The sequence below is a fragment of the Rana temporaria genome, chromosome 12 (assembly GCF_905171775.1).
Source record: "Rana temporaria chromosome 12, aRanTem1.1, whole genome shotgun sequence".
Classification (NCBI taxonomy): domain Eukaryota; kingdom Metazoa; phylum Chordata; class Amphibia; order Anura; family Ranidae; genus Rana; species Rana temporaria.
In genome coordinates this window covers 137,731,085-137,758,756 of record NC_053500.1, presented here as the reverse complement: position 1 = coordinate 137,758,756, position 27,672 = coordinate 137,731,085, and the positions used below count along the sequence as shown (strand labels likewise).

At 46.3% G+C, this 27,672-nt stretch overlaps 2 protein-coding genes across 2 annotated transcripts; one reads left to right on the top strand and one right to left on the bottom strand.

Annotated features, from left to right (window-relative positions):
• Window positions 1-330: 330 nt before the first annotated feature.
• On the top strand, window positions 331-1,815 carry LOC120918379 (E3 ubiquitin/ISG15 ligase TRIM25-like). The gene has a single exon (XM_040329924.1). It carries the CDS (start codon window positions 331-333, stop codon window positions 1,813-1,815), a length of 1,485 nt encoding a protein of 494 aa, XP_040185858.1.
• A 3,701-nt stretch (window positions 1,816-5,516) lies between these two features.
• Window positions 5,517-27,652, bottom strand: LOC120918989. Its single transcript, XM_040330917.1, has 7 exons — window positions 27,519-27,652; window positions 22,896-23,987; window positions 19,827-19,943; window positions 18,211-18,270; window positions 15,242-15,409; window positions 12,670-12,817; window positions 5,517-10,967 (listed from the first exon to the last, which is right to left on the bottom strand). The coding sequence occupies exons 2-7, from the start codon at window positions 23,976-23,978 to the stop codon at window positions 10,330-10,332; spliced, it is 2,214 nt and encodes a 737-aa protein (XP_040186851.1). The 5' UTR covers window positions 23,979-23,987; window positions 27,519-27,652; the 3' UTR covers window positions 5,517-10,329.
• Window positions 27,653-27,672: the final 20 nt, after the last annotated feature.

The following is a 27,672-nucleotide window of genomic DNA, read 5'->3' as shown; positions in this document are numbered from 1 at the left end:
TTTAACAGGCTGGAATGTAAAATGTACACACTGATCTCTGAACACACCTCTAGTGGGGAAACTTGTAGCACGCTTTTGTGATCATTTTATAACAGAGGAATTTGAGTTTCGTTTCTCCCTTTTCATGCTTTCACAACAGTGACCCAATCGGCTAATAAAAAAAAAGCTACGGGATTGGTTACATTAAGCTTAGAGGTTGGACAACCTGTGCAGTATCATTTCTCTGCTCAAATACACAATTTTTTTTTCTTCAAGCACTTGCTCTGTGGAGCTTCTCTTGCTGGCTCGGTAAAGAACTGCGTTTAACTTGTTTATCTTCTTTCAGCTTTGATGGCGTCAAATTCACAGGATGGACAATCCTGCACTAGATGTGTAAACACCTGTACAGATCCTAAGCTGGATAAACGGGGGATAATATCCGAACCATATGTATGTCCCGAGTGCAGAGAGCAGTTACCGGAACAACCAGCCTTCATAAAGGACACAACTCGAGAAGAGGAGGCCATGATCTTCTGTACGTATTGTATTCACTCCTCTGTACCTGCCATTCAATCATGTCTGCACTGCGAAGCTTCTCTGTGTGATGACCACCTGAAGGCTCACAACAAGTCACCAGAACATGTCCTAACAGAGCTCACCACCTCCCCGGAGAATAGGAAGTGCTCCATCCACAAGAAGATCCTGGAGTATTACTGCTATGAAGACGCAGTCTGTATCTGTGTTTACTGCTTAGCTGAGAAGCACAGGTTCCATCAACTGGAACCCCTGGATGAGGCCACCACAAAGAAGAAGGAAAAACTGAAAGACCTTCTGGAGACCTTGGTCTCGGAAAGAGAGGACATGGAGAAAAACTGCCAGAATATTATTAGACGTATGATGAGAATTCCAGAGAAAGTATCCGACATAAAAGAAAAAGTTTCTACCTCATTCCAAGAGATCAGAAGAAGACTGGAGGATCTAGAAAATAGAGTCCTACGAGAGATCTCCAGACAGGAAACAGCAATTATAATTTCGGGCAATATTCGGTTGCAGCAGCTGCAAGTGAAGAAGATCCAATTGTCCACTAAGATCCGTCACATTGAGGAGCTGTGCAAAGAGACCGACCCTCTGACTGTCTTACAGTACGGCAAGGACAACTTTTATGATAATTCAGAAGATCAAAAAGATGACCTGAAGGAAGCTGATAAAACGATGCACGTTGTAGAGGACTTGAATGAGTTTCTAATCGCTCTGACTTTACACAATGGCTTGAATAATATTGTAAACGAGACAAGGAAAGAATATTGTATCCCTGAAGCTAAAGAGATCCTGCTGGATCTGAATACAGCAGCTAATAACGTATTGGTTTCCAGTGACCTCAAGTCCATTTCATGGTCAGTCGTAGGCCAACGTCGCAAAGAAACAGTAGAGAGATTTGAACAGCATCAAGTGTTGAACACAAGTAGATTTTCTGCTGGACGGCATTACTGGGAAGTGGAGGCGAGTGAATCGGAATACTGGATGATGGGAGTGACCTATCCAAGTATAGACCCCAAGAGCCCAGAGTCTTGGATTGGGAATAATACCAAATCCTGGTGCTTGTGCAGGTGGCACGATGAATATTCAATTAGACATGATGGTAAAGATGTCAATACACATTCTAATCTGTCCTGCAACAAGTTAGGAATCTATCTGGATTATGAGGCCGGGCAGCTGTCCTTCTATGAACTGAGTGACCACATCAGACACCTCCACACCTTCACTGCCACCTTCACTGAGCCCCTTAATGCCGCATTCTGGGTGGAGGACAACGGGTGGCTTAGAATAACAAGCTAAAAATACAGTGAAGCCGGCCATTTTCTAAATCGATCGATTTCCTCATCAACACAGTTATGCCTCATACACACGCTCGGAATTTCCAACAACAAATGTTCTATGGGAGCTTGTTGTCGGAAATTCCGACCGTGTGTAGGCTCCATTGGACATTTTCTGTCGGAATTTCCGACAATAAAAAGTTGAGAGCTGGTTCAGTGAATATCACTAGTGGCTGTAGCTGCTGGCGCATGAAAAGCCCACCATGCTGGTTGTACCCAAGTTGATTAACTTGGGTACAATCAGTCCGCCCATACATGGTTTGAATCTCGGCCGGCCTGGTCCCTGCTGAACCAGTCGAGATCCAAACCGTCTATGACTGGATTAACATAGCGTAGGAGAGCTCTAGATTTTTCATTCTAAGGAAGTTGGGTGGAGTGCCAAGATTCAATCAGTGGGTGGGCCAACCACTGATTGAATTTCAGCAGGTTCAAAAATTCTCAGTGTATAGCCAGTTTACAACTCTTCCTTATCTCCTGTGTGGATCAACAGTGAAAAATCCAATGTCTGTGTGCCCCATGGACTACTTATCTTTTGCACCCAAGGCCCACAAATTGCCTACTGCCAGGAAATAACATTTATGCCGCGTACACACGATCGGACATTCCGACAACAGAACCGTGGATTTTTTTCCGACTGATGTTGGCTCAAACTTGTCTTGCATACACACGGTCACACAAATGTTGTCGGAAATTGCGAACGTCAAGAACGCGGTGATGTACGACGAGCCGAGAAAAATGAAGTTCAATAGCCAGTGCGGCTCTTCTGCTTGATTCCGAGCATGCGTGGAATTTTGTGCGTCGGAAATTGTCTACACACACTCAGAATTTCCGACAACAAGTTTTTTCGTCAGAAAATTTGAGAATCAGCTCTCAAATTTTTGTTGTCGGAAATTCCGACAGCAAATGTCCGATGGAGCCTACACACGGTTGGAATTTCCGACAACAAGCTCCCATCGAGCTTGTTGTCGGAAATTCCGACCGTGTGTACGCGGCATTAGAAGAAATTCTTTTTGGTCTCAAGCACAGTCTGATTCCAATACTTTTTTTTCTATAATTTAGTATTTTCTTTTAATTTCAAGTGAACCGGTCACACCTTTTAAACATGTCTAATTGTTCTGTCAACAAATGATTGATCTTCACGGTCATAATTTCTATCTGTCAGCTCTAATCTCTTATTGGATGTCGTATGTATGTCATTTTGTCGCAGTACCCACCAATTATTATCTTAATGTTTTTTCTTAATACAGTGATTTTTTATGCCTTTGTGTTTGAAGGTCTCTGTCATTATTGACCCTTTTTGAGCTTTCACCATAGAGATTAGATCAGTTTAATGCCCCAACAATTCTATAAATCAGGGGTCTCCAAACTTTCTAAACAAAGGGTCAGTTTGCCATCCTTCAGACTTAAAGAGGGGGCCGGACTGTGGCCATTGGGAGTAGATAAGGTCACGACATCCATGGGAATAAACAATGCCCCATCTTGTCAGCGGGAAGAATAGCACCCCATTGTTGGTGTCATTGGGAGGAATTTTGCTGCATCTTTGGTGTAATTGAACCCTATCATTGGTGTCATTTGGAATTGTGCCCTATCATTAGTGTCATTGGGCCGCATTTTTGGTGTCATTGGGAGGAATTATCCATTGTCCTATTGTTTGTATCAGTGGGTGAAAATAGTGAGCAAGCAAAGGGCTGCATCTGGCCCCCGACCGATGTCCGTCGCGCCCACACACCATTGGTTAAATAACCGATCGTGTCAGAACGCGGTGCTTCCAAGCATGCGTCGACTTTATTCTGAGCATGCGTGGATTTTTAACCAATGGTCGTGCCTACTAACGATCGGTTTTGACCTATCGGTTAGGAATCCATCGGTTAAAATATAAAGCAAGTTGGCTTTTTTTTAACCGATGGTTAAATAACCTATGGGGCCCACACACGATCAGTTTTGACCGATGAAAATGGTCCATCAGACCGTTGTACTCTGGTTAACCGATCGTGTGTACGAGGCCTTAGTAGGCACGACCATCGGTTAAAAATCCACGCATGCTCAGAATCAAGTCGACGCATGCTTGGAACCATTGAACTTCATTTTTTTCAGCACGTCGTTGTCTTTTACGTCACCGCGTTCTGACACGATCAGTTATTTAACCGATGATGTGTGGGCGAGACGGACCATCAGTCAGCTTCATCGGTTAAGCGATGACAAGGGTCCTTCAGATCGTTCTCATCGGATATACTGATCGTGTGTACGAGGCTTTAGTAGTAAAAACATATTTTGTATTAAAGTACAGAAAGCTTAGAACCTCTAGGAAGCTTTTATTGCAGCCCATTGGGGAGATTTCGCACCACATTTTGTCCGGGTGAAAATTGTCAGGAAGCAAACGAAAATCTCCTTAAAGTAGAGAGGGATAACATTTAAAGCTCAGCTGAGGTTAAAGCCCTTTACCACATATTAAAAAATAGAGGAGAATCTACGACCTGCTAAGGAAGTTCCGTGTTCTGGGCTTCATCCCATGGACCCCCTCACATCCCAACCACGGCCCTGCAAAGTCTTCCACGGTCACCTTATTTAGCCACAACATGTCCCCAGTCTTTTGGGCTGAATAATGCAAAGGGTCATTCAACCCAGAAGACTGAGGACAGACTGTGAGTGCAGGGTTTCACGGACCCACCCCAATCTGGCATCACCGTGCCCTCTGCACACCAATCACAAGGGGTCTCTTTCTTTGCACCACTGGCATTCCTAAAAGGCCCTGTAGTATTTTTTTTAAGGAACAGAAAGAGTTCTCTCATTGGATGAGGTTTCTGCATAAGGCTGCCCATGCTATTAGCAGGGGCAGCCAATGCGAAGTATACCCGTCGTTCCCGCGTCGCGATTTTTAAAAATTACATCGTTTGCGTGCGTGAATTTTGTGAATGGCGCTGGACGCCATTTACGTTCACGTTGAAGCAAATGACGTCCTTGCGACGTCATTTACCGAAATGCACGTCGGGAAAGTTTCCAGACGGAGCATGCGCACTACGTTCGGCGCGGGAACGCGCCTAATTTAAATGATCCACGCCCCCTACGGGATCATTTAAATTACACGCGCTTATGCCGGCCATTTTTACGGAGCGCCAGCGCAAATTACGGAGCTACTGCTTCGTGAATGAAGCGTAGCGCACGCGATTTACGGAGGCGTAGCGTAAAAACGGTACGCTGCGCCTCCGTAAGAGGGCGCAAATCTACCTGAATCTAGGCCAAGGTGTTCTTTGAATGGTGAATGGCAGAGGTGCCAGACGAACGCACCCCCCCCCCCCCCCCAATGGTCAATATGCAGAGGGGCAGCCACACACCTAGAACCCTGTCATCAGATAACCGGCATGAACATTTTCAAATAGGGTATGTCAAAAAAATTAGCTTCCCAGTCACTGCTGGGAGTGGGGAGCTGAGTTTGCGAAGCTTTACTGGCAGAGAAGAGCAATGGGAACTGAGCTTCTGAGTTCTTGCTGGGAGGGGGAGCTGGGCTCCTGAGGCTTTTCTTGGAGAGGAGAGTAGATAAATTACTATGCTGTGATGGGAAGGGTCTACTACTGGAGGAAAGGAGCATGGGGAACAAAGTCTTCTTTCTTTACCTGTGTTGTATACAAAGGAAATTATGTAGGGAAAACAAGAATGCAATTTTACGGTGTAGATCTTTTATTACAAACAACGAACACCCACTTTACAGAGGAAATCTACAAATTCTGGGTTTATTATTCCAGTGCTAAATTCCAAAGTCTGCTATAAAACATGAGTATAAAAGGAACAATAAAAACAAAACAAAAAGCTCACCGTACACATCTGCTGTGAGAGAGCTGTTCACAGTTGGAGAGCTGCGCTCAGTGAACACCATATGTAGGAGAGCTACAGTCGGTGTACCCTGTACATAGCAGAGCTGCGCTCAGTGTACATCGTATGTAGGAGAGCTGCGCTCAGTGTATGCCATCTGTAGGAGAGCTGCGCTCATTGTACGCCGTCTGTAGGAGAGCTGCGCTCAGTGTACACCATATAGTAGGTGAGCTACAGTCGGTGTACCCTGTTTGTAGGATAGCTGTGCTCAGTGCACATCGTATGTAGGAGAGCTTCGCTCAGTGTATGCCATCTGTAGGAGAGCTACGCTCATTGTACGCCGTCTGTAGGAGAGCTGCGCTCAGTGTACACCATATAGTAGGTGAGCTACAGTCGGTGTACCCTGTTTGTAGGATAGCTGTGCTCAGTGCACATCGTATGTAGGAGAGCTTCGCTCAGTGTATGCCATCTGTAGGAGAGCTACGCTCATTGTACGCCGTCTGTAGGAGAGCCGCACTCGGTATATGCCGTCTGTAGGGGAGCTGCGCTCGCTGTGCATCGTGTATGGATGACAGCAGAGCTCCGTGTACGCTGTATGTAGGAGAGCCGCACCTAGTGTATGCTGTATGTAGGAGAGCTGCATCTAGTGTACGCCTTATTTGGGGAAGCTGCACTCAGTGTATGCTGTGAACTGTAGGAAAGCAGCACTTGTGTATGTAGGGAAGCAGTGCTCAGTGTACGCTATGTGTAGGAGATCAGCTTTCAGTGTACGCTGTATTTAGGAGAGCAGTGTAAATTGCAAGTGGGAGAGCAGTGCTCCATGTAGGCGAGCAGGGCTCAGTGTACATTATGCAGTATGTAGGAGAGTAGCGCTCAGTGTACACCTTATGTAGGAGTGTAGCGCTCAGTGTACACCTTATGTAGGAGAGTAGCGCTCAGTGTACACCTTTTATGTAGGAGATCAGTGCTCAGTGTGTACACTTTATGTAGGAGGGTAGCACTCAGTGTGTACACCTTATGTAGGAGATCAGCGCTCAGTGTGTACACCTTATGTAGGAGAGTAGCCCTCAGTGTGTACACCTTATGTAGGAGATTAGTGCTCAGTGTGTACACTTTATGTAGGAGTGTAGCGCTCAGTGTGTACACCTTATGTAGGAGATCAGCGCTCAGTGTGTACACTTTATGTAGGAGAGTAGCCCTCAGTGTGAACACCTTATGTAGGAGATTAGTGCTCAGTGTGTACACTTTATGTAGGAGTGTAGCGCTCAGTGTACACCTTATGTAGGAGTGTAGCGCTCAGTGTACACCTTATGTAGGAGTGTAGCGCTCAGTGTACACCTTTTATGTAGGAGAGTAGCGCTCAGTGTACACCTTTTATGTAGGAGATCAGTGCTCAGTGTGTACACTTTATGTAGGAGGGTAGCACTCAGTGTGTACACCTTATGTAGGAGATCAGCCCTCAGTGTGTACACCTTATGTAGGAGATCAGCCCTCAGTGTGTACACGTTATGTAGGAGAGTAGCGCTCAGTGTGTACACCTTATGTAGGAGATTAGTGCTCAGTGTGTACACTTTATGTAGGAGTGTAGCGCTCAGTGTGTACACCTTATGTAGGAGATTAGCGCTCAGTGTGTACACTTTATGTAGGAGATCAGCGCTCAGTGTGTACACTTTATGTAGGAGTGTAGCGCTCAGTGTGTACACTTTATGTAGGAGAGTAGCGCTCAGTGTGTACACCTTATGTAGGAGATCAGCGCTCAGTGTGTACACCTTATGTAGGAGATCAGCGCTCAGTGTGTACACCTTATGTAGGAGATCAGCGCTCAGTGTGTACACCTTATGTAGGAGATTAGTGCTCAGTGTGTACACTTTATGTAGGAGTGTAGCGCTCAGTGTGTACACTTTATGTAGGAGATTAGCGCTCAGTGTGTACACTTTATGTAGGAGATCAGCGCTCAGTGTGTACACTTTATGTAGGAGTGCAGCGCTCAGTGTGTACACTTTATGTAGGAGTGCAGCGCTCAGTGTGTACACCTTATGTAGGAGATCAGCGCTCAGTGTGTACACCTTATGTAGGAGATCAGCGCTCAGTGTGTACACCTTATGTAGGAGATCAGCGCTCAGTGTGTACACTTTATGTAGGAGAGTAGTGCTCAGTGTAAGCTGGGAAAGCAGAGCTCAACCCGTTCCACATCAGATATCATTAACCATCTATTAAGGAGTTAGTTCCACCTCGCTTACAGGGGGTTTGTCAGCATCACCACCATGGTAATTATGCAGAAGCAATGAAGTGCATGCAAACACAAAATCTTTTTTTCAGTATGTCAAAGTCAAGTTCTTGTATTACGAGATCTTGCCAGTAACAACACAAAACCACACTGCTCTAAACACAAAAGCCAAATGCTGCAGTGGATATTGGCACACCTAGTGCAGGTGCTCTGGCTCAGGATGTCCCTCCCACATCGAAAAACAAACCGTGAATGTGCATTGAAGAGCCGGCAACACTGGTGCTTCAGTCTTATATATCTTTATTTTCCTATGACCATGGTAAAAGAACACGCAGACGCGTTTCGGCACACAGGCCTTGTTCACAGCACCAAACCATGGTTATGTGAAAAGAACGATATAAGACTGAAGTTCCAGTGATGTCGGATCTTCAATGCACATCTTGCCAGTAGCAGCCCTCCCTGTTGTCAGCCTGCCACGAATGCTTTACTCATTGGCTGTTGGGTTGCCTACCAGGTCTATCAGACAGACCGAGGTACCCCAGCGGCCAACTGAAAGTGCGCCCACAGCAGGCTGAGAACACAAGAGCTAATTGCGGCACAGTAACTTAGCGTTGTCGGCCTGCAACCGGAAGTGCCGTTACTGGCAGGATCTCCACGTAGTAAACTTTGCAACAGATTCACAAAAATTATTTGCTTAAAGTGGAGTTTCCGGGAAAAATTTAACTCCTTGGAAATAAATATGTACTCCCCACCATTTTTTATTTTCATACATTTTTGGTATTTTTCTTTGGGACTTCCGTCCCACGGTGAGGTACGTCACTTACGCCTTTTTTGTTGGATCTTGATCACATGATTAATGAGACAACCAGTGATCAGGAGCTGGGAAAACAGGATCCTGATCACATGATTAATGTGGCAGCCAATGACCATGAGCTAGTGGGCCTTGTGTTATGCTGTCACATTAACGCATACAACCAGTATCGCTGTGCTGGGAGTACGCTCATGCCCCCATCACTGGAACTGTGCTGTCACCGACTACTTTCATCTACCAATGATCAGGAGCTGGTAAGACCGGATGCTGGTCACACGATCAACGGAAATAAAGATAATAGTGACTCTTTTTCTGCAGTCACTCGATCAATGTGACAGCCAATGATCAGGAGCTGGGAAAACAGGATCCCGATCACATGATCAATGGGACAGCCAATGATCAAGAGCTTGTAAGACAGGATCCCGATCACATGATCAATGTGACAGCCAATGATCAGGAGCTAGAAATACAGGATCCCGATCACATGATTAATTTGACAGCCAATGATCAAAAGCTAGGAATCAGGATCCTGATCACATGATCAATGTGACAGCCAATAATCAGGAGCTAGAAAAACAGGATCCCGATCACATGATTAATATGACAGCCAATGATCAGGAGCTGGGAAACATGATCCCGATCACATGACCAATATGAAAGCCAATGATCAGGAGCTAGAAAAACAGGATCCCGATCACATGATTAATCTGACAGCCAATGATCAGGAGCTGGAAAACATGATCCTGATCACATGATTAATATGACAGCCAATGATCAGGAGCTGGGAAACATGATCCCGATCACATGACCAATATGAAAGCCAATGATCGGGAGCTAGAAAAACAGGATCCCGATCACATGATCAATGGGACAGCCAATGACCATGAGCTAGAAAATCAGGCTCACGATCACATGATTAATGTGACAGCCAATGATCAGGAGCTGGGAAAACGGGATCCCGATCACATGATCAATGTGACAGCCAATGATCAGGAGCCCATCCTACCATTTTCAGGTGTTACGATGCCCTTAAAGGGCCAGCTCTCGATGGAAAAAAGAAGGTGAAAATGTGACTTATAGAAGAAACCTGCATTCTGGTTAAAGATCTGAATATTTGCACTAATACTGATGTGGTTTCCATGAGTTTGTTGGCAAAAACTGCTGACATGGGACTGGGACATTCCCAGCCAATCCCAAGCAAAGTGGAGTCAGGGTCCCTCCCACAATGTTTGCCAGTGTCCTGGGGCAGAGATCGTCACCCACACATCGGCACTCCCCATGATGGTGGTACCGCTCCTATGGGAGACTAAGACATTTCTCATATCTGTCTGTATCGCTTGTTGAGAATTCCAACTCTAGGATAACGGTAACCACAAAAGTCAGTGATTTTGGCGCATTCTTCTACAAACATAAATGTTACCAAATTTTAGCTGAACAGAAAACCGTGGAGGTGGAATGTAACAAACAATCACATGAAAAACTGTGAGCTCCAAAGAAAATGAACGCACAAACTCAACCCAAAATCTTGCGTACAGGTTAACGGCTGACCAACGCGGCTGAGCGTCTTCACATGCCGAAAAAAGTCGGTGTTTGGTTAATGCTCCGAACGTTCTCAGCGCCAGAAGGCGCCTTCATTCACCCTTATGGGCCCATTTATGTCTCATTAACGTTGATCGGTTTGAATACCTCTTTCCGCATTTGTGACACTTGTGGCGTTTTTTCTGGGCGTGCGTCTTCTCGTGTTTGACCAACTCGCACTTCTTGTCGAACCGCCGATCGCACTTGTCACATTCGAAGGTCTTCCCTTCTTTGTGCCGCCTCTCATGGACGAGGAAGCTGCTCTTGTGGCCGAATTTGGCCCCGCACTCTTGGCACACGAAGGGCTTCTCTCCGGTGTGGGCTCGCTGATGGATGATAAACTGAGATTTGTAGTCATACTGGATGCCGCAGATGGGGCACGGGTAGCGTTTGACGGCATGGTTTATGGCTTTGTGCCTTATAAGGTCCTCCTTAGACGTCAGACGTTCCCCGCATGCGTCGCAGTCATACTGTGCCTCTTCCTCCACAAGAGTCAGACTGCTGGTTTCAGGCTCAGATTCTCCTTGGACTCCATTCTCGGTAGTTACTGGGTGATTCAAGTTGTGGTTTTCCTCCTCCTCCTCCTCTGCCGAGTCCAGGGATTCGCACCCTGGCTTCCATTCTGGAGAGCTTTTCCTCTTTGGCGAGTCTTCAACTTCTTCCTCCTCCTCCTCACTGAAGTACTCTTCTTCTGTAGGAGAACAATATTATGATCGTAAAATGACCAACAGAGCAAATTCACACTAAGAAAATGCCGGCAACACGATTGCTTCTTCTTACAAATCTATATTGGGCACTAACAGCAGTGCTACACCTGATTTTGCATTTCAGCCACTAGGGGGTCGCCCCTGGTGCCCGGCGGGCGCGATTACCCCCGGGCACCCGCGATCGCTCCTTACAGAGCGAGAACCGGGAGCTGTGTAAACACACAGCTCTCGGTCCTGTCAGGGGGAGAAATGACCGATCGTCTGTTCATACAATGTATGAACAACGATCTGTCATTTCCCCTAGTCAGTCCCACCCCCCCTTTAGTTAGAACACACCTAAGGAACATAATTAAAGGGGTGTTCCAGCCTTTTTTTTAAGTTTATTAAAAGTCAGCAGCTACAAAAAGTGTAGCTGCTGGCTTTTAATAAACAGACACTTACCTGCTCCACGGTTCCAGCGACGCGCCGGCCAGGGCTCCGCTCCTTGCCCCCCCTCGCCGGCCGGCGTTTTCATTCCTAGTGTGGGCACCTGGCAGTGACAGCTTTCGGCTTCACGGCCGGGCACCCACTGCGCATGCGCGAGCGGCACTGCGCATGCGCCGTCCGATTGGACAGGCGCTCGCCTACAGGGAGGGGCTGCAATAAGGCGATTAAGCTATTCGCCTTACTAGCCCCTCAGCGGAAGGAGGAAGTGGGACAGGAAGTCCCACTCCTCCTGAAGCCCCCACTCCCCCCCCCAAAAAAATTACATGCCAAATGTGGCATGTAAGGGGGCAAGGAGTGGATTAAGCGGAAGTTCCATTTTTAGGTGGAACTCCGCTTTAACCCCTTCCTCGCCCCCTAGTGTTAACCCCTTCCCTGCCAGTGACATTTTTACAGTAATCAATGAATGTTTATAGCACTGATCGCTATAAAAATGCCAATGGTCTCAAAAATGTGTCAAAAGTGTCCCCATAACGTCGAAGTACCGATAAAAATCGCAGATCGCCGCCATTACTAGTAAAAAAAAATATATATATTAATAAAAATGCCATAAAACTATCCCCTATTTTGTAGACGCTATAACTTTTGCGAATCCGCCGCAGAGACCACTTTTATCTTGCAGAGGATCACCCGCTGAAGAAGAGGATACCGGGGGTTATGGTCGTTAGCTGCTACCATAACAACGGTATTCCTCTTCAAAGTCATCACGTAAAACTGTGGTGGGCGGTCCGTAAGTGGTTAAAGGAAAGAGCTGATGGCGCCAACTACGTTTACCAACTAATCATTCTTGTGTATGATTTATGTTGTAGCTTAGCTGTGTACCTACCTGCATTATTCTCTGTAATTCCTAATGTATCTAAATTTTCTAGCACACATTCCTCCCCTAGATTAACACTGCTGCTGCCCCCTGAGCTCCTTTATCCAGAGTGGGGGCGCTCTAATACAGGAAGTGTTACAGGCCAGATCCCCAGGTGAAAACAGGGGGGAAAACAAACCTAAAAAAAAAAAACACAAATGCAGCCACCACATCTTATGGTCAGTAAGCTGCAATTCATTAAATTTTTTTGATCCAGCTTTAATATGACTGGTTAAAATTATTTAAAAAAAATATATTTATTTTTCTAAAAAAAAAACACTTGGAACATGAATGACAAACACATTCTGATGGGATAAGGATCACCCCGGGGCAGCAGTCGGCATTACCTGAATCCCAGTGTTCCCGGGCCTGCCAGGTGCGTTTTACCGGACCGTTCTCTGCCACCGTTTCCGCATATTGCTGCCTGTGTCTCTCTACGTAGTTCCATTCATCCAGAGTGAAGAAGACCGCCACGTTACCGCACTTCACCGGGACCTGGAAAACAGGCGCCACGTCAGGTTCTGAAAACTGGAGCAAAAAGCAGAGACCAATCAGGGCTCAGCTTTCATTCCGAGGTAATGAAATGGATTTGGATTGGTTGTTGGGTACATTTTTCTCTAGTTTTATAAAGCTGGAGAAGCTCTCCGATTTCAACCCATTCAATGAGGATCCCACCCACGCTGAGCACTCCCTGCGCCGCCACATACTACTAATATATTTAAAGTAGAACTAAAGGCAAAATGTTTTTTTTTTTTTGGACAGTAAAAAAAGTAAGGCACAGATATAACCTCCTGTCAGGTTTTTTTATTTTATTTTTTATGTCATCTGTGTCCCATTGGGAAGATTTCCCTTCACTTCCTGTCCCATAGCCAAATAAGAAGTGAGAGGAAATCCTTGCAACTTAACCAGTTCCGGACCGACGCATGTACATTTACGTCGGCAGAATGGCACGGACAGGCACATCAACGTACCTGTACGTGCCTGCCTAGACGTGGGTCGGGGGTCCGATCGGGACCCCCCCCGTACATGCGGCGGTTCCCGTGGCTTCAGGAGCGATCCGGGACGAGGGCGCGGCTATTCGTTTCTAGCCGCCCCCTCGCGATCGCTCCCCGGAGCTGAAGAACGGGGAGAGCCGTATGTTAACACGGCTTCCCCGTGCTTCACTGTGGCGGCTGCATCGATAGAGTGATCCCTTTTATAGGGAGACTCGATCGATGACGTCAGACCTACAGCCACACCCCCCTACAGTTGTAAACACACACTAGGTGAACCCTAACTCCTACAGCGCCCCCTGTGGTTAACTCCCAAACTGCAACTGTCATTTTCACAATAAAGAATGCAATTTAAATGCTTTTTTTGCTGTGAAAATGACAATGGTCCCAAAAATGTGTCAAAATTGTCCGAAGTGTCCGCCATAATGTCGCAGTCACGAAAAAAATCGCTGATCGCCGCCATTAGTAGTAAAAAAAATAAAATAATAAAACTATCCCCTATTTTGTAAACGCTATAAATTTTGCGCAAACCAATCGATAAACGCTAGGTAGAAGAATACGTATTGGCCTAAACTGAGGAAAATTTTTTTTTTTTAGATATGTTTTTGGGGGATATTTATTATAGCAAAAAGTAAAAAATATTGCATTTTTTTCAAAATTGTCGCTCTATTTTTGTTTATAGCGCGAAAAAATAAAAACCGCAGAGGTGATCAAATACCACCAAAAGAAAGCTCTATTTGTGGGGAAAAAAGGACGCCAATTTTGTTTGGGAGCCACGTCCCCAACCTCGCAATTGTCTGTTAAAGCGACGCAGTGCCGAATTGTAAAAACGCCTTTGGGCATTTAGCAGCATATTGGTCCGGGGCTTAAGTGGTTAAAGCAATCTACTGAGCTGCCCAGAACCACCTCTGGAGGGAGTCTGTTCCACATTTTCGCAGCTCTTACTGTGAAGAAACCTTTCCATATCTGGAGATGAAATCTCTTTTCCTCTAGATGTAAAGAGTGCCCCCTTGTCCTCAGTGTTGACCGTAAAGTGAATAACTCAACACCAAGTACACTGTATGGACCTCTTATATATTTGTACATGTTGATCATATCCCCCCTTATTCTCCTCTTCTCCACAGAGAATAAATTCAGTTCCTCTAATCTTTCCTCATAGCTGAGCTCCTCCATGCCTCTTATCAGTTTGGTTGCCCTTCTCTGCACTTTCTCCAGTTCCCCGATATCCTTTTTGAGAACTGGGGCCCAAAACTGAACTGCATATTCCAGATGTGGTCTTACTAATGATTTGTACAGGGGGGGGGGGGGGGAATGATATATCTCTCTCTCTGGAGTCCATACCTCTCTTATACAAGAAAGGACTTTGCTCGCTTTGGAAACCGCAGCTTGGCATTGCATGTTTGATCCTGTCTTCTCTGATCCACCCCTTCTTCCACTGTCCCTAATCCATCTCCTGATGGAACAGAGCCTTGGGAGCTCAGTTTGGTGTGTATTGCTAGAGAGTTTTTTTTTTTTTTTGTGATCAGCACAGGGCCAATCAGCACTGTCCAGACATGGGTCCGGGTCAGGGGTCCTGCAGTCTCATAGGACAGTCAGAAAACTCCTCCTACAAGCTTTAACCAGACACTGATAGAGGTCACAAGACTGCTATATACTGCTGATGAGAAAAGCAGTATATTTAGCAGTTTATATTTATTAAAATAATTGCATTTCCATGTTCTGTGTACTGGGGGAGACCAGATATAGTGACTGCAGGCTCCGGGGTTTAGTAATACTTTAATAGAGGCATTCTAATTGGTCGGGACCGTCGCATGGACATGGAGTCCAGTTTTCTGTAAAGATGAAGTTATCTTTTAAAGAGTACATTCACCTTTTTTTTTTTTTATGAAAAGGTAAACACCATACAACCCCCCCCCGCTGTACTTGCCTTTGAAGGTAATGAGCTATCAGGGCCCACAAAGCCGGTGTGCTGGTCCGGGGATATGAAATCTCCACGCTTCTCCCTCTTCATTCTGCAGCTTTTCCTGGACAGATCAGAGTGATTCTGATTGGTCGGTGCTGGCACAGAGAATGGCTCTGATTTATCCTGAAAGTGCTGCAAAAAGAAGAGGGAGAAGAGCTACACCGGATGTATGGGAACAGGCAGGTCATCACTCAAAAGGTAAATACAGCGGGGACTGGGGGGATGGGAAGGGTGTACGGTGTTAGTCACACTGGCCTGCCTGTCAGTTTTTTTTTGGTGGACCTGAACGGGCGCTCCATGCAAGTCTATGGAGCGTCGGATGTCAGCAGTGACCATGTCCGCCATCCAATCTATCGGAATGGGTGAGATCTGATGAAAACTGACATGCCGTTGTCGTCCGATCTCTCTATAGCAAGCAGCGGCGCTCGACAAGCCCCTCCCCGCTCAGTGAGCAGAGAGGGACCTGTCATCCGCCGGCTCAGCGGAGATCAACGCAGAGATCTCCCGATGACCTGGCGGACTCCGCTGAGCAGATCCGCACAGTGTGAATGAGGCCTTAAACTAAATGGGCCAGATTCACAAAGAGATACGATGGCGTATCTCCTGATACGCCGTCGTATCTCTGAGATCCGACGGTCGGATCTATGCGACTGATTCATAAGAATCAGTTCCGCATAGATCTCCCTTAGATCCGACAGGTGTAAGTGACTTACACCGTTGGATCTTAGGCTGCAGTCTTCCGCTGTCCGCTAGGTGGCGTTTCGTGTTTTACTTGCGACGAATATGCAAATGAGGAGATACGCCGATTCAGAAACGAACCCCCTCCCGTCGCTTTTTTTTTACGTCGTTTGCGTTCGGCTTTTTCCGGCGGATAGTTACCCCTGCTATATGAGGGGTAGCTAATGTTAAGTATGGCCGTCGTTCCCGCGCCGAGTTTTGAATTTTTAAGTCGGTCGCGAATACGGATGGCCGTAATTGACGTTTACGCCGAAAACAATGACGTCCTAGTGACGTCATTTGGAGCATGCGCACTGGGAAATTTCTCCGGCGGCGCTTGCGCAGTTAAATCGGCGCGGGGACGCGCCTGATTTAAATTGTACACTCCTCCTAGCCGCGGAATTTTAATTCCGCTGGGGGAGTTACGATCCGCCGGCGCAAGTTTGGAGGTAAGTGTTTTGAATTACGATCCGCCGGCAAAATTGCGCCGGCAGATCGTTAATCACATAGATTACGCGGGTCTAAAGATCCGCTAATCTATGTGAATCTAGCCCACTGTCGGCTGTCAGTGACACACAATAATGAGAGATGTCAGGAGGATGTCGTCCACAATATGCAATGGGTGCGGACGTGCCCTTTAACCACTCCGGGACCGCCCACCGTGGATATAAGTCACCCCTTTGACTTTAAATGACGGGGTTATGGCAGCAGACAGCTGCCATACCCCGGTATTTTTATAAAACGGCGGGCGGTCCGCTTTTACATAAAAGTGGTCAACGTAAAATCACTTTTATGGGCGGCGGGAGAGCTGCCCCCTCCCGCCGCATCCCGGTAGTCTCTGTGGCTTACGGGAAGCCGTGGGTAGTGGCGGAAACGATCCGATGGCCCCACTCAACTCTATGCCTTTGGAGGACCAGAGCGATGTCAAATGTCACTTCCGCCCTCCGGCCTTTTGTAAATGTGAGATCGGAGGTCTTTTTCGACCCCAGATCTCACATTAAAGAGGCCCTGTCCTGCTTTTTTTATATTACAAGGGATGTTTACATTCCTTGAAATAGGAATAAAAGTGATCAACACATACCTTTTTTTTTTTTAAAGGGGGGGGGGACAACTTTAAAAGCGCCCCGTACCTCCGTGTTTACTCACAGTAGCGAACACATATGTAAACAGTGTTCAAACCACACATGTGAGATATCGCTGTGATCGTTAGAGCGAGAGCGATAATTCTAGCCCTAGACCTCCTCTGTAACTCTAAACTGGTAACCTGTAGACATTTTTTTTAATCCCCAATGAAAATGTTTAAGTACCAACGTTTCTTGCGTTCCAAGAGTGGGCGCAAATTTTGAAGCACGACATGTTAGGTACCAATTTAACATTATCTTTCACATTGTAGGAAAAAATTGGCCTAACTTTACTGTTTTCTTATTTTATTTAAATAAATTAATTTTTTTCAAATAAATTGGGATTGTAAGACTGCTGCGCAAATACGGTGTGACATAAAGTATTGCAACAATCTCCATTTTATTCTCTAGGTTCTTTGTTAAAAAAAATATATATATAATGTTTGGGGGTTCTAAGTAATTTTCTAGCAAAAAATACAGATTTTTAACAAGTGTCAGAAATAGGCTTGGTTCTTAAGTGGTTAAAGGGGTTGTAAAGGTACAATTTTTTTATTTTCCTAAATATCTTCCTTCACCTTAGTGCAGTCCTCCTTCACTTACCTCATCCTTCCATTTTGCTTTTAAATGTCCTTATTTCTTCTGAGAAATCCTCACTTCCTGTTCTTCTGTCTGTAACTCCACACAGTAATGCAAGGCTTTCTCCCTGGTGTGGAGTGTCGTGCTCGCCCCCTCCCTTGGACTACTGGAGAGTCAGGACACCCACTAAATTGCAGATAGAGAAAGGAGATGTGTGTTAGTGGGCGTCCTGACTCTCCCGTAGTCCAAGGGAGGGGGGGAGCACGACACTCCACACCAGGGAGAAAGCCTCGCATTACGGTGTGTAGTTAGACAGAAAAACAGGAAGTGAGGATTTCTCAGAAGAAATAAGGACATTTAAAAGCAAAATGGAAGGAGGAGGTAAGTGAAGGAGGACGGCACTAAGGTAAAGGAAGCGATTTAGGGAAAAAAAGTTGTACCTTTACAACCCCTTTAGGCCTGCAATATCCAGGCAGGCTACGGGAGGAACGTGCTTATCTCTGGAATAAGGAGACTCACCTCTCCGGTCAGCTCGTGCATTCCCTTGTGAATGGAGTCCTTCTTCACAATCACCCACTCCTGTTAGTAAAACAAAAAAATTATTTTATAACATCAAAAAGTAAAAAATATAAAGCAAGCAGCTAAATAAACAGATAAAAGACATTTATGGAATCTGTTTGTTTTACCTGCCAAAGGAATTTTTTTTATATCTGTCTATCCAGTCTGATATTCACACAGCTCTGCTAATCACTAGGAACAAACGATCACTCTGTACTTCCCTGTCAGAACGGGGATCTGTTTGTTTACATTGACAGATCCCCGTGCTGGCTCTCTATGGAGCGATCGCTGGTGGCCGGCAGACATCACAGCCGCCGGCCACACGCATCGGCTCCCCCCCACCATGCAGTGGGCGTGAAGACCGGAAGAAAAGACTGGACAGCCGCACTTCCACAAAATTCTTAAAAAGTTGCTTTTAATGGTAGAAAATGGAAACAGCACTACAAGTCACAGCAGACAGTGGGGTGGATAGCTGACGCGTTTCGCACTGGGGTATCAGCGCTTAGTCATAGCTCCTGCTATAGCTCCTAAAGGATCCGATGTACCAATACGGCGATTCGCACGAACGAGCCGGCCTGCCGCAGTATAATGAAGGCGGCTGGTTGGCATGTGGTTAATGATGTATTAATAAATCCAGTGCTACAGTTATCTATAACTTTCCACTCTGCCTGGGGTTCAGCTTCAAAATGTTAACCTGATACAAACCTGAGCAAACTGTGTTCAGCATATGATGGGGGGGGGGGGGGGAAACATTTAAGCCGAGGTCACCTTCCCCGAAAACCAAACATTAAAGCAGAACTATGGGCAAAACTTTATTTTTTTTCAATTTGGATAGACCAAGAAAAGGTTATAACTAGGGTTGTCCCGATACCACTTTTTTAAGACCGAGTACAAGTATCGATACTTTTTTCCAAGTACTCACCGATACCGATACTTTTTTTTCAATGTCATGTGGCACTTTGACAGATGGGGACTGATAGGTGGCACTGACAGGTGGCTGGCACTGATAGGCGGCACTGACTGGTGACTGGCAATGATGGGCACTAATAGGTGGCACTGACAGGTGGCACTTGTGGGCACTGATAGGTGGCACTGATTGCTGGCACTTGTGGGAACTGATAGGGGGCACTTGTGGGCACTGATAGATGACACTGATTGCACTGATAAGTGGCACTGATAGGTGGCACTTGTGGGCACTGATAGGTCTACAGGACTACAGGAGAGTCAGGACACTCTCTACAGTGAAGATAGAGAAAGGAGCTGTGTGTTAGTGGGCGTCCTGACTCTCCTGTAGTCCAAGGGAGGGGGCGAGCACGACACTTCACACCAGGGAGAAAGCCTTGCATTGCTGTGTGGAGTTACAGACAGAAGAACAGGAAGTGAGGATTTCTCAGAAGAAATAAGGACATTTAAAAGCAAAATGGAAGGATGAGGTAAGTGAAGGAGGACTGCACTAAGGTAAAGGAAGCTATTTAGGGAAAACATTTTTTTTACCTTTACAACCCCTTTAATTAAAAACAAAAAAACAATGAACTTTGGCTCAGAGTGTTGGAGATTAGTTGTTGTCGTGACCTCACCTCCCCAGTGATAAGTGTGATGATCTCCAGGGTTTGATTTAAAATGCGCTCCATCTTCAGCTCTTTCTTCCTCCGATTCCTCCATAAGACGCTGGTCACATACTGCAGGATGGCCAGCTGTGAGGGAAGAAGGAAGGCCAGAGGTGAGACAAGAGAGGAAACGCCAGAAATGATTCACCAAATATTCACACAGAGCTACAGATTCCACAATTTGTGAGAGCCGACATAACAAAAAAGGAAATGCCTAAGAACACACATAGGGGTGGATTTACTAAAGGCAAATAGACTGCGCACTTTGCAAGTACAGTTACACAAATTTTCCTAAATGTTAATGTGGTAAAGCTTCACTTTGTAAAGAATACCCAATCGGGTGCAAGGAAAATAAAAAAAACATCAGTTTTGCTTGCACATGATTGGATGATGGAAATCAGCAGAGCTTAACCACATTTACTAAGCTCTGGGGAAAATGAGTGCAACTGAACTTGCAAAGTGCACAGTCAATTTGTCTTTAGTAAATTAACTCTAAAGACTGAATGGCTCATACAGGAGAGAATAATACAGACCCAAGTCTGGGGGGGGGGAGAGCGGCTTAACAACGTAACACCAAACATCCTGTTGTAATCACAATAATCCCCTTCTGGGGTGTTTCTTGGTATCAAAGAGTGTAGAACTCGCTGTGTTGTTTGATACAACACCAATGAAGAGTAGGGATAAGTTGCCAATTTTGCATTGTGTTCATGCCCCAGAAGACGTCACATGTGACGAAATGCGTAGGGACAACACTAATGAAGAGTATGGATAAGCTGCCAATTTTGTATTATGTTCATGCCCCAGAAGACGTCACTTGTGACGAAATGCGTAGGACCAACACCAATGAAGATTAGGGATAAGCTGCAGGGCTCAAGTCCTGCGGGAACGCGTGGGAACGGAGTTCCTGCACTTTTTTAACAGCAGGAACTCAGTTCCCTTTGCAGGACTAGAGCAGCCGAGCCAATCCTTCACCAAGCGGCGATGCCCAGCTCGAGTCACTGTCAGGGGCAGGTGAACCTTAGTAATCCTTTATGTTACTGGCCGCTTCCTGTATATGGATTCATCAGGTAGTGTGCGGATATTCCGTCACTTCCTCGATGCCGCAATGTCTCCTGGGAGCTTTTGTCATTGTTCCCAGGAGACATTGCGGAGGTCTGCCACAAGTTATCGCAGGATTTAGAAAGAGCTTCTTGCGATTTAGTAATTATGCATATGAGTGTATCATTTTTATTTATTTTTTGGTGGGGGAGTGGATCTTGGGTGGGAGTTCCCACACTTTTTTCCCCAGGACTTGACCCCTGATAAGCTGACAATTTTGCATTGTGTTCATGCCCCAGAAGACGTCACTTGTGACGAAATGCGTAGGGACAACACCAATGAAGAGTAGGGATAAGCTGACAATTTTGCATTGTGTTCATGCCCCAGAAGAAAGAAAAGGGGGGTGAATGGCAAATGTATGCTTGTGCCACATCCAGTATATATATGAGAAAAGAAAAAGGGGGTTCGCCTGGGTGGACTTTTAAGGAACTAATAGTATTCCAAAATATACAGGATATTGAGAGTAAGAAAATAGTTGTATTCACAATTGTACATATTTATGAAAAAAAATGAAATATTGAATTAAAATATACAGTTCCAATGGTTGTCACCATATAAGTAAATACATGAAGAACCTTCTTTACACCCAGAAGACGTCACTTGTGACGAAGCTCGTAGGGTGGAGCTACATGCTGACATCATCGCGTAACCGGAAGTGACTCAGAGCTAAGAGTAAGCTGCACTGGCAGTTATGTGTGTTTTGTCACTGCATAAAATGCCTTTGTTTATCACCAAAGTCATGTGACTGCAATGTGAGCGCTAAACATACTACACTACAGGGGTTGACAAATTTGCTTGGAATCTAGGAGCCAGGTAAAAAAGTTAGGAGCCAGAAAACACGCCCCGTCCCGACGAGCTTGCGCGCAGAAAGCGAACACATACGTGAGCAGCGCCCGCATATGTAAACGGTGTTCAAACCACACATGTGAGGTATCGCCGCGATTGGTAGAGCGAGAGCAATAATTCTAGCCCTAGACCTCCTCTGTAACTCAAAACATGCAACCTGTAGATTTTTTTTTAAACGCCGCCTATGAAGATTTTAAAGGGTAAAAGTTTGTCGGCATTCCACGAGCGGACGCAATTTTGAAGCGTGACATGTTGGGTATGAATTTACTCGGCGTAACATTATCTTTCATAATATAAAAAAAAATGGGGATAACTTTACTATTGTCTTATTTTTTAATTAAAAAAAGTGTAATTTTTTTCACCAAAAAAGTGCGCTTGTAAGACCGCTGCGCAAATACGGCATGACAGAAAGTATTGCAACGTTTGCCATTTTATTCTCTAGGGTGTTAGGATAAAAAATATATATAATGTTTGGGGGTTCTAATTAGAGGGAAGAAGATGGCAGTGAAAATAGTGAAAAACAACATTAGAATTGCTGTTTAACTTGTAATGCTTAACTTGTAATACCAACGGCCACCACCAGATGGCGCCAGCTCACATCTGGTGGTAATAACTTTTTTTTTTTTTTTTTTTTTTTTTGCCCCCCCTTCCAAGCCAAGTCGCCAGGGCCCTATTTCTAGTCGCCATGGCGACCTTGCGCCCGGGATTTGTCGAGCCCTGCTACACTACATTGCAATCACATGGGTTGATCCAATTTCTTTACAAACAAAGGTAAGGGCTAGGGATATGGTAAGTGTTTATGGCACAAAAAGTAGTCTAGGATAGTGCCTAGTTTGTTATTTTAATTAAAAAAAATTGTTTAGTAATACTTTAAGCACTCCCTCCTCTATCCTGTAGCTCCCATTGGCCAGCACAGAGGATCACGTGACGGGACCAGAGCGGGCTGTAAACAGGTAAGGCCATTTTTATGACTAGTTAGGTTTTAACATGGAATTCTGCTTTAACGGCCCTGTATTTAGCTGTCTGCCTGGAGATCAGTTCTAAGGCCCAACAATACAAAAGCAAGCACAGGAAGAACCAAGGCAGCTTACATACCAGTTCCCCCTCAGAGTCCATCTCTTGGCAGCAGCTCTCAATGCCGTTCCTGAGCGCAGAACGATCGATGGCTCTTCGTACTTTGTAGTAATGATCATGGAGAACCTTCCAGGCCGGTCCGCTGGTCTCATACTCTGGCCATTGCACAGATTTGTCTTCCTTTTGGGTCGTTGGCGACAACGAGCTGTCGGGGCAGCCAGAGCCATAGACACCGTTCTCCCCAAATATGGCGTTCGGTAAATTGGCGTGACTTTCTACAGCCTGCATATTCGGGAAATTGTCTGTGCTCATCACGTTTTCAACATGGCTCTTTGCTTTTGTAACTTCAACCTTAGAGACAGAGGTGTCTACAGCATGTTTCTCTTCAACGTTGGCTCCACCATTGGCCAAGTCTTTGGCTGACCATTGGTTTAATTTTGATACAGCAAGGTCGTTGTTGGCCCACAGAGGGTTGGCCATATTGACTGGAAGAAAAGGCAGAATTGGCATCTGGAGGGGCTGCATATTCCAATATAACGGAGGGACGGTGCGCTCTACACTCACCGCTGGCTCCTCCATGTCTGGGACGTTCCCAACAGTTGGGATTCCTTTGGAGGTTTTGGCCGCCTCCTCCTTGCCAACGGTCTTCTCTTTCTTTGCAAGCATCATCGGGCCACCGGCGCTCTCCACTTTCATGGCCATCTTCTCCTTCTCCGGGAAACTCTCTGGATGAACGGCGCTCTCCATCTGAATTGCTGGCTTCTGTTTATCCGGAAAAATCATTGGACAAAAGGAGCTCTCTACCTTAACAGCCGGCTTAGCCAGGAAGATGGTTGGCACAGCATCCTCCAACAATATTTTCTGGGACCCCACAAAGCGGTAGCACTCGATGGCAAAGTGCGCTGAGCAGATGCGTATCACACCAGCCTTTCCCTCCAAGACTCCCTGTGCGAAGGCGTCCACATCGCCAAAGTTCTGATTGATCTGCTGGAGCCACATCTTGATGGTGGCAAGGTTCTTGGGGAACATGTGGAAGGTGACCCCCGGGGTGCTGTTCTTCCTTCCAGAGTAATGCGGGCATCCTTGCACAATGCACCTTGGCATCTCTTTGGCCTGTGGGATCAAAGGAACACGGGGTTATCAGAAGGAGTGTCCACCTCTGCAAAAAAAAAAAAAAACTCAAACACCACTTTCAGCAGGAATAAACCCAAAACCCGAAAAATGTATACATTGCAGCTTACCAGTTCATAGATTTGTTTTCTTTTTACCTTTTTATTTTCACCTGGTGCCAGTGAGTCTGTTATTTTTCAACTTCCTATAACAAACCAAGATCTCCAGAAAACGTGGCAGTTAGAGGGCTGAGACTGACCATTTACCACTGACAGGGGTGCTTACAATGGTCCGCTTTTATTTATATAAAACTCCCTTCCCAAAGAAAGAAAAAAAAATGTTTAACCACTTCCCGCCCAGTCAATAGCACATTGACGTCCGGGAAGTGGCTCTGTTATCCTGACTGGGCGTCATATGACATTCAGCAGGATAACATGCTGGCGCTCGACCCTGGGGGCACGCAGTGCGGCGATCACGGCGTGTCAGTCTAAGAAGTCTGTCTGAGGCTTCTTACCATGTGATTAGCTGTGACCAATCACAGCTGATCATCGCATGAATCAGGAAGTGCCGGTAAACGGGATTCCTTGGTTTGCGCTGACAGGGAGAGCCGATCAGTGGCTCTCCCTGTAAAAAGGGAGGGGGGATCTGTGCTGATAATCAGCATATTGGTTATCAGCACAGTCCTCTCAGATGTGCCAATCACATGCCAATAAGTGCCCAGCAGTGGCCCCATAATAAAAGACTGCCAGTGCCCACCACAGTGCCAATCAGAGCCCACCACAGTGCCAATCAGTGACCATTACAGTGCCCAGCAGTAACACCTGTCAGTAACACATCAGTACCTCATCATCAGTGCTGCCCATCAGTGCCACCTGTCTTTGCCACCTGTCAGTGCCAATCAGTACCACCTATCAGTGCTAATTTGTCCCGCCTGTCAGTGCCACCTATTGGTGTCTATCAGTGCCTATCAATTTTACATATCATTGCCTCCTCATCAGTGCCGCCTCATCAGTGTCTCCTCATTAGTGCCCGTCAGTGAAGGGGAAACCAACATTTTATTACAGAAACTGAGAAAAAAAAATTCTAGCGCAGTTCTACTAGCGTATCATCATCTTAAATCTGATATGGTCCATTGTTGTCACCCCCAGGGAATACGACCTGAGAAATGTCATGCATCCAATGCTCTAGTGCTGGGGCCTTCAAACTTTCTAAACCAGGATTCCATGGATCCCTGAGGTTCCTTGAGAAATTTCTGCCTTTTTTAGATAAGTTCCTACTGGCACAATTGGTCTTTTTAGCTATCTGTAAGGAGCGTTCTTCCCACCGACCACAAGTGTAAGGAGCATACTTCCCACCGACCACAAGTGTAAGGAGCGTTCTTCTCACCAACCACAAGTGTAAGGAGCGTTCTTCCCACCGACCACAAGTGTAAGGAGCGTTCTTCCCACCGACCACAAGTGTAAGGAGCGTTCTTCTCACCGACCACAAGTGTAAGGAGCGTTCTTCTCACCGACCACAAGTGTAAGGAGCGTTCTTCCCACCGACCACAAGTGTAAGGAGCGTTCTTCCCACCAACCACAAGTGTAAGGAGCGTTCTTCTCACCGACCACAAGTGTAAGGAGCGTTCTTCCCACCGACCACAAGTGTAAGGAGCGTTCTTCCCACCGACCACAAGTGTAAGGAGCGTTCTTCTCACCGACCACAAGTGTAAGGAGCGTTCTTCCCACCGACCACAAGTGTAAGGAGCGTTCTTCCCACCGACCACAAGTGTAAGGAGCGTTCTTCCCACCGACCTCAAGTGTAAGGAGCGTTCTTCTCACCAACCACAAGTGTAAGGAGCGTTCTTCCCACCGACCACAAGTGTAAGGAGCGTTCTTCCCACCGACCACAAGTGTAAGGAGCGTTCTTCTCACCGACCACAAGTGTAAGGAGCGTTCTTCTCACCGACCACAAGTGTAAGGAGCGTTCTTCCCACCGACCACAAGTGTAAGGAGCGTTCTTCCCACCAACCACAAGTGTAAGGAGCGTTCTTCTCACCGACCACAAGTGTAAGGAGCGTTCTTCCCACCGACCACAAGTGTAAGGAGCGTTCTTCCCACCGACCACAAGTGTAAGGAGCGTTCTTCCCACCGACCACAAGTGTAAGGAGCGTTCTTCTCACCGACCACAAGTGTAAGGAGCGTTCTTCCCACCGACCACAAGTGTAAGGAGCGTTCTTCCCACCGACCACAAGTGTAAGGAGCGTTCTTCCCACCGACCTCAAGTGTAAGGAGCGTTCTTCTCACCAACCACAAGTGTAAGGAGCATTCTTCTCACCGACCATCACACTAATGTATCATTATGTATGTCACATGGTGTATGTTATCTTTATAGGGCCAGATTCTCGTAGATCCGCGTATCTACGAGCGTATGCCATTAACACTACGCCGCCGCAACTTACTGGAGCAAGTGCCGTATTCTCCAAGCACTTTCTCCGTAATTTGCGGCGGTGTAGTCTAAATGGCCCGTAGTACGCCTCAAATACATTGGTTGCGACGTGAACGTAATTAACGCACAGCCCTATACGCGTCGAGTTGCGTAAACGACGTAAAAACCCGACGACCATACTTAACATGGCATACGGCGGACCGATGTAAGGTTACCCCTCATATAGCAGGGGTAACCTTACGCTTAAGGAAACGACGACAAATCGGCGTATCAGGCTCATTTGCATAGTCAAATGAGAAATCAACGTAAACGCCACCTAGCGGCCAGCGTAGAATTACATCTAAGATCCGCCGGTGTGACTTACACCTATCGGATCTACGCCGTATCAATGCGAAAATGATTCTAGGAATCAGGCGCATAGATACCCGGGGCCAAAAACAGAGATACGACGGTGTATCTTGAGATACACCGTCGTATCTCTTTTGAGAATCTGGCCCTATGTGTGTATGAGTTAGAGGTGTGATGTCACGGCGAATAGTCGGCGGACCACGTAGCGTATGTTATCTGAAGTGTGATGTCACGGCGAATAGTCGGCGGGTCACGTGGCGTAGGTTATCTTTATAGTGCGTATAAGCTAGAGGTGTGATGTCATGGCGAATAGTCAGCGGACCACGCGGCGTATGTTATCTTTATAGTGTGAATAAGCCAGAGGTGTGATGTCATGGCGAATAGTCGGTGGGCCACATGGCGTAGGTTATCTTTATAGTGTGTATGAGTTAGAGGTGTGATGTCATGGCGAATAGTCGGCAGACCACGTAGCGTATGTTATCTGTAGTGTGATGTCACGGCGAATAGTCGGTGGATCACACAGCATATATTATGTGTATCTTTAGCTGTGTGATGTCACGGCGAATAGTGATCCACATGGCGTATGTTATCATGCATGATCTGGGTGTGTGACATCACAGACCTACAGTCAGCACTGCCATGGAGGAGCCCAACACTGACTATTCACACAATGCATTCTGAATTGTATCTTGGCTACAATGTATCAATGATCTCCAGGTGACGTCACGCCACAAATTGCACTGACAACACAACACATACCTCACCCAGCAGCGCCCAGAGGGAAGACACAACTTTGTGGGGAAAGCTGAAAGCCGATTGGCTGGTCTCCTCTGACGTCACCACACCGTCCTCCTGATTCAGCCACTCCCGAGCACGGAGCGAATCGACGTCAAGCCGGGAGCCAATCGGCGCT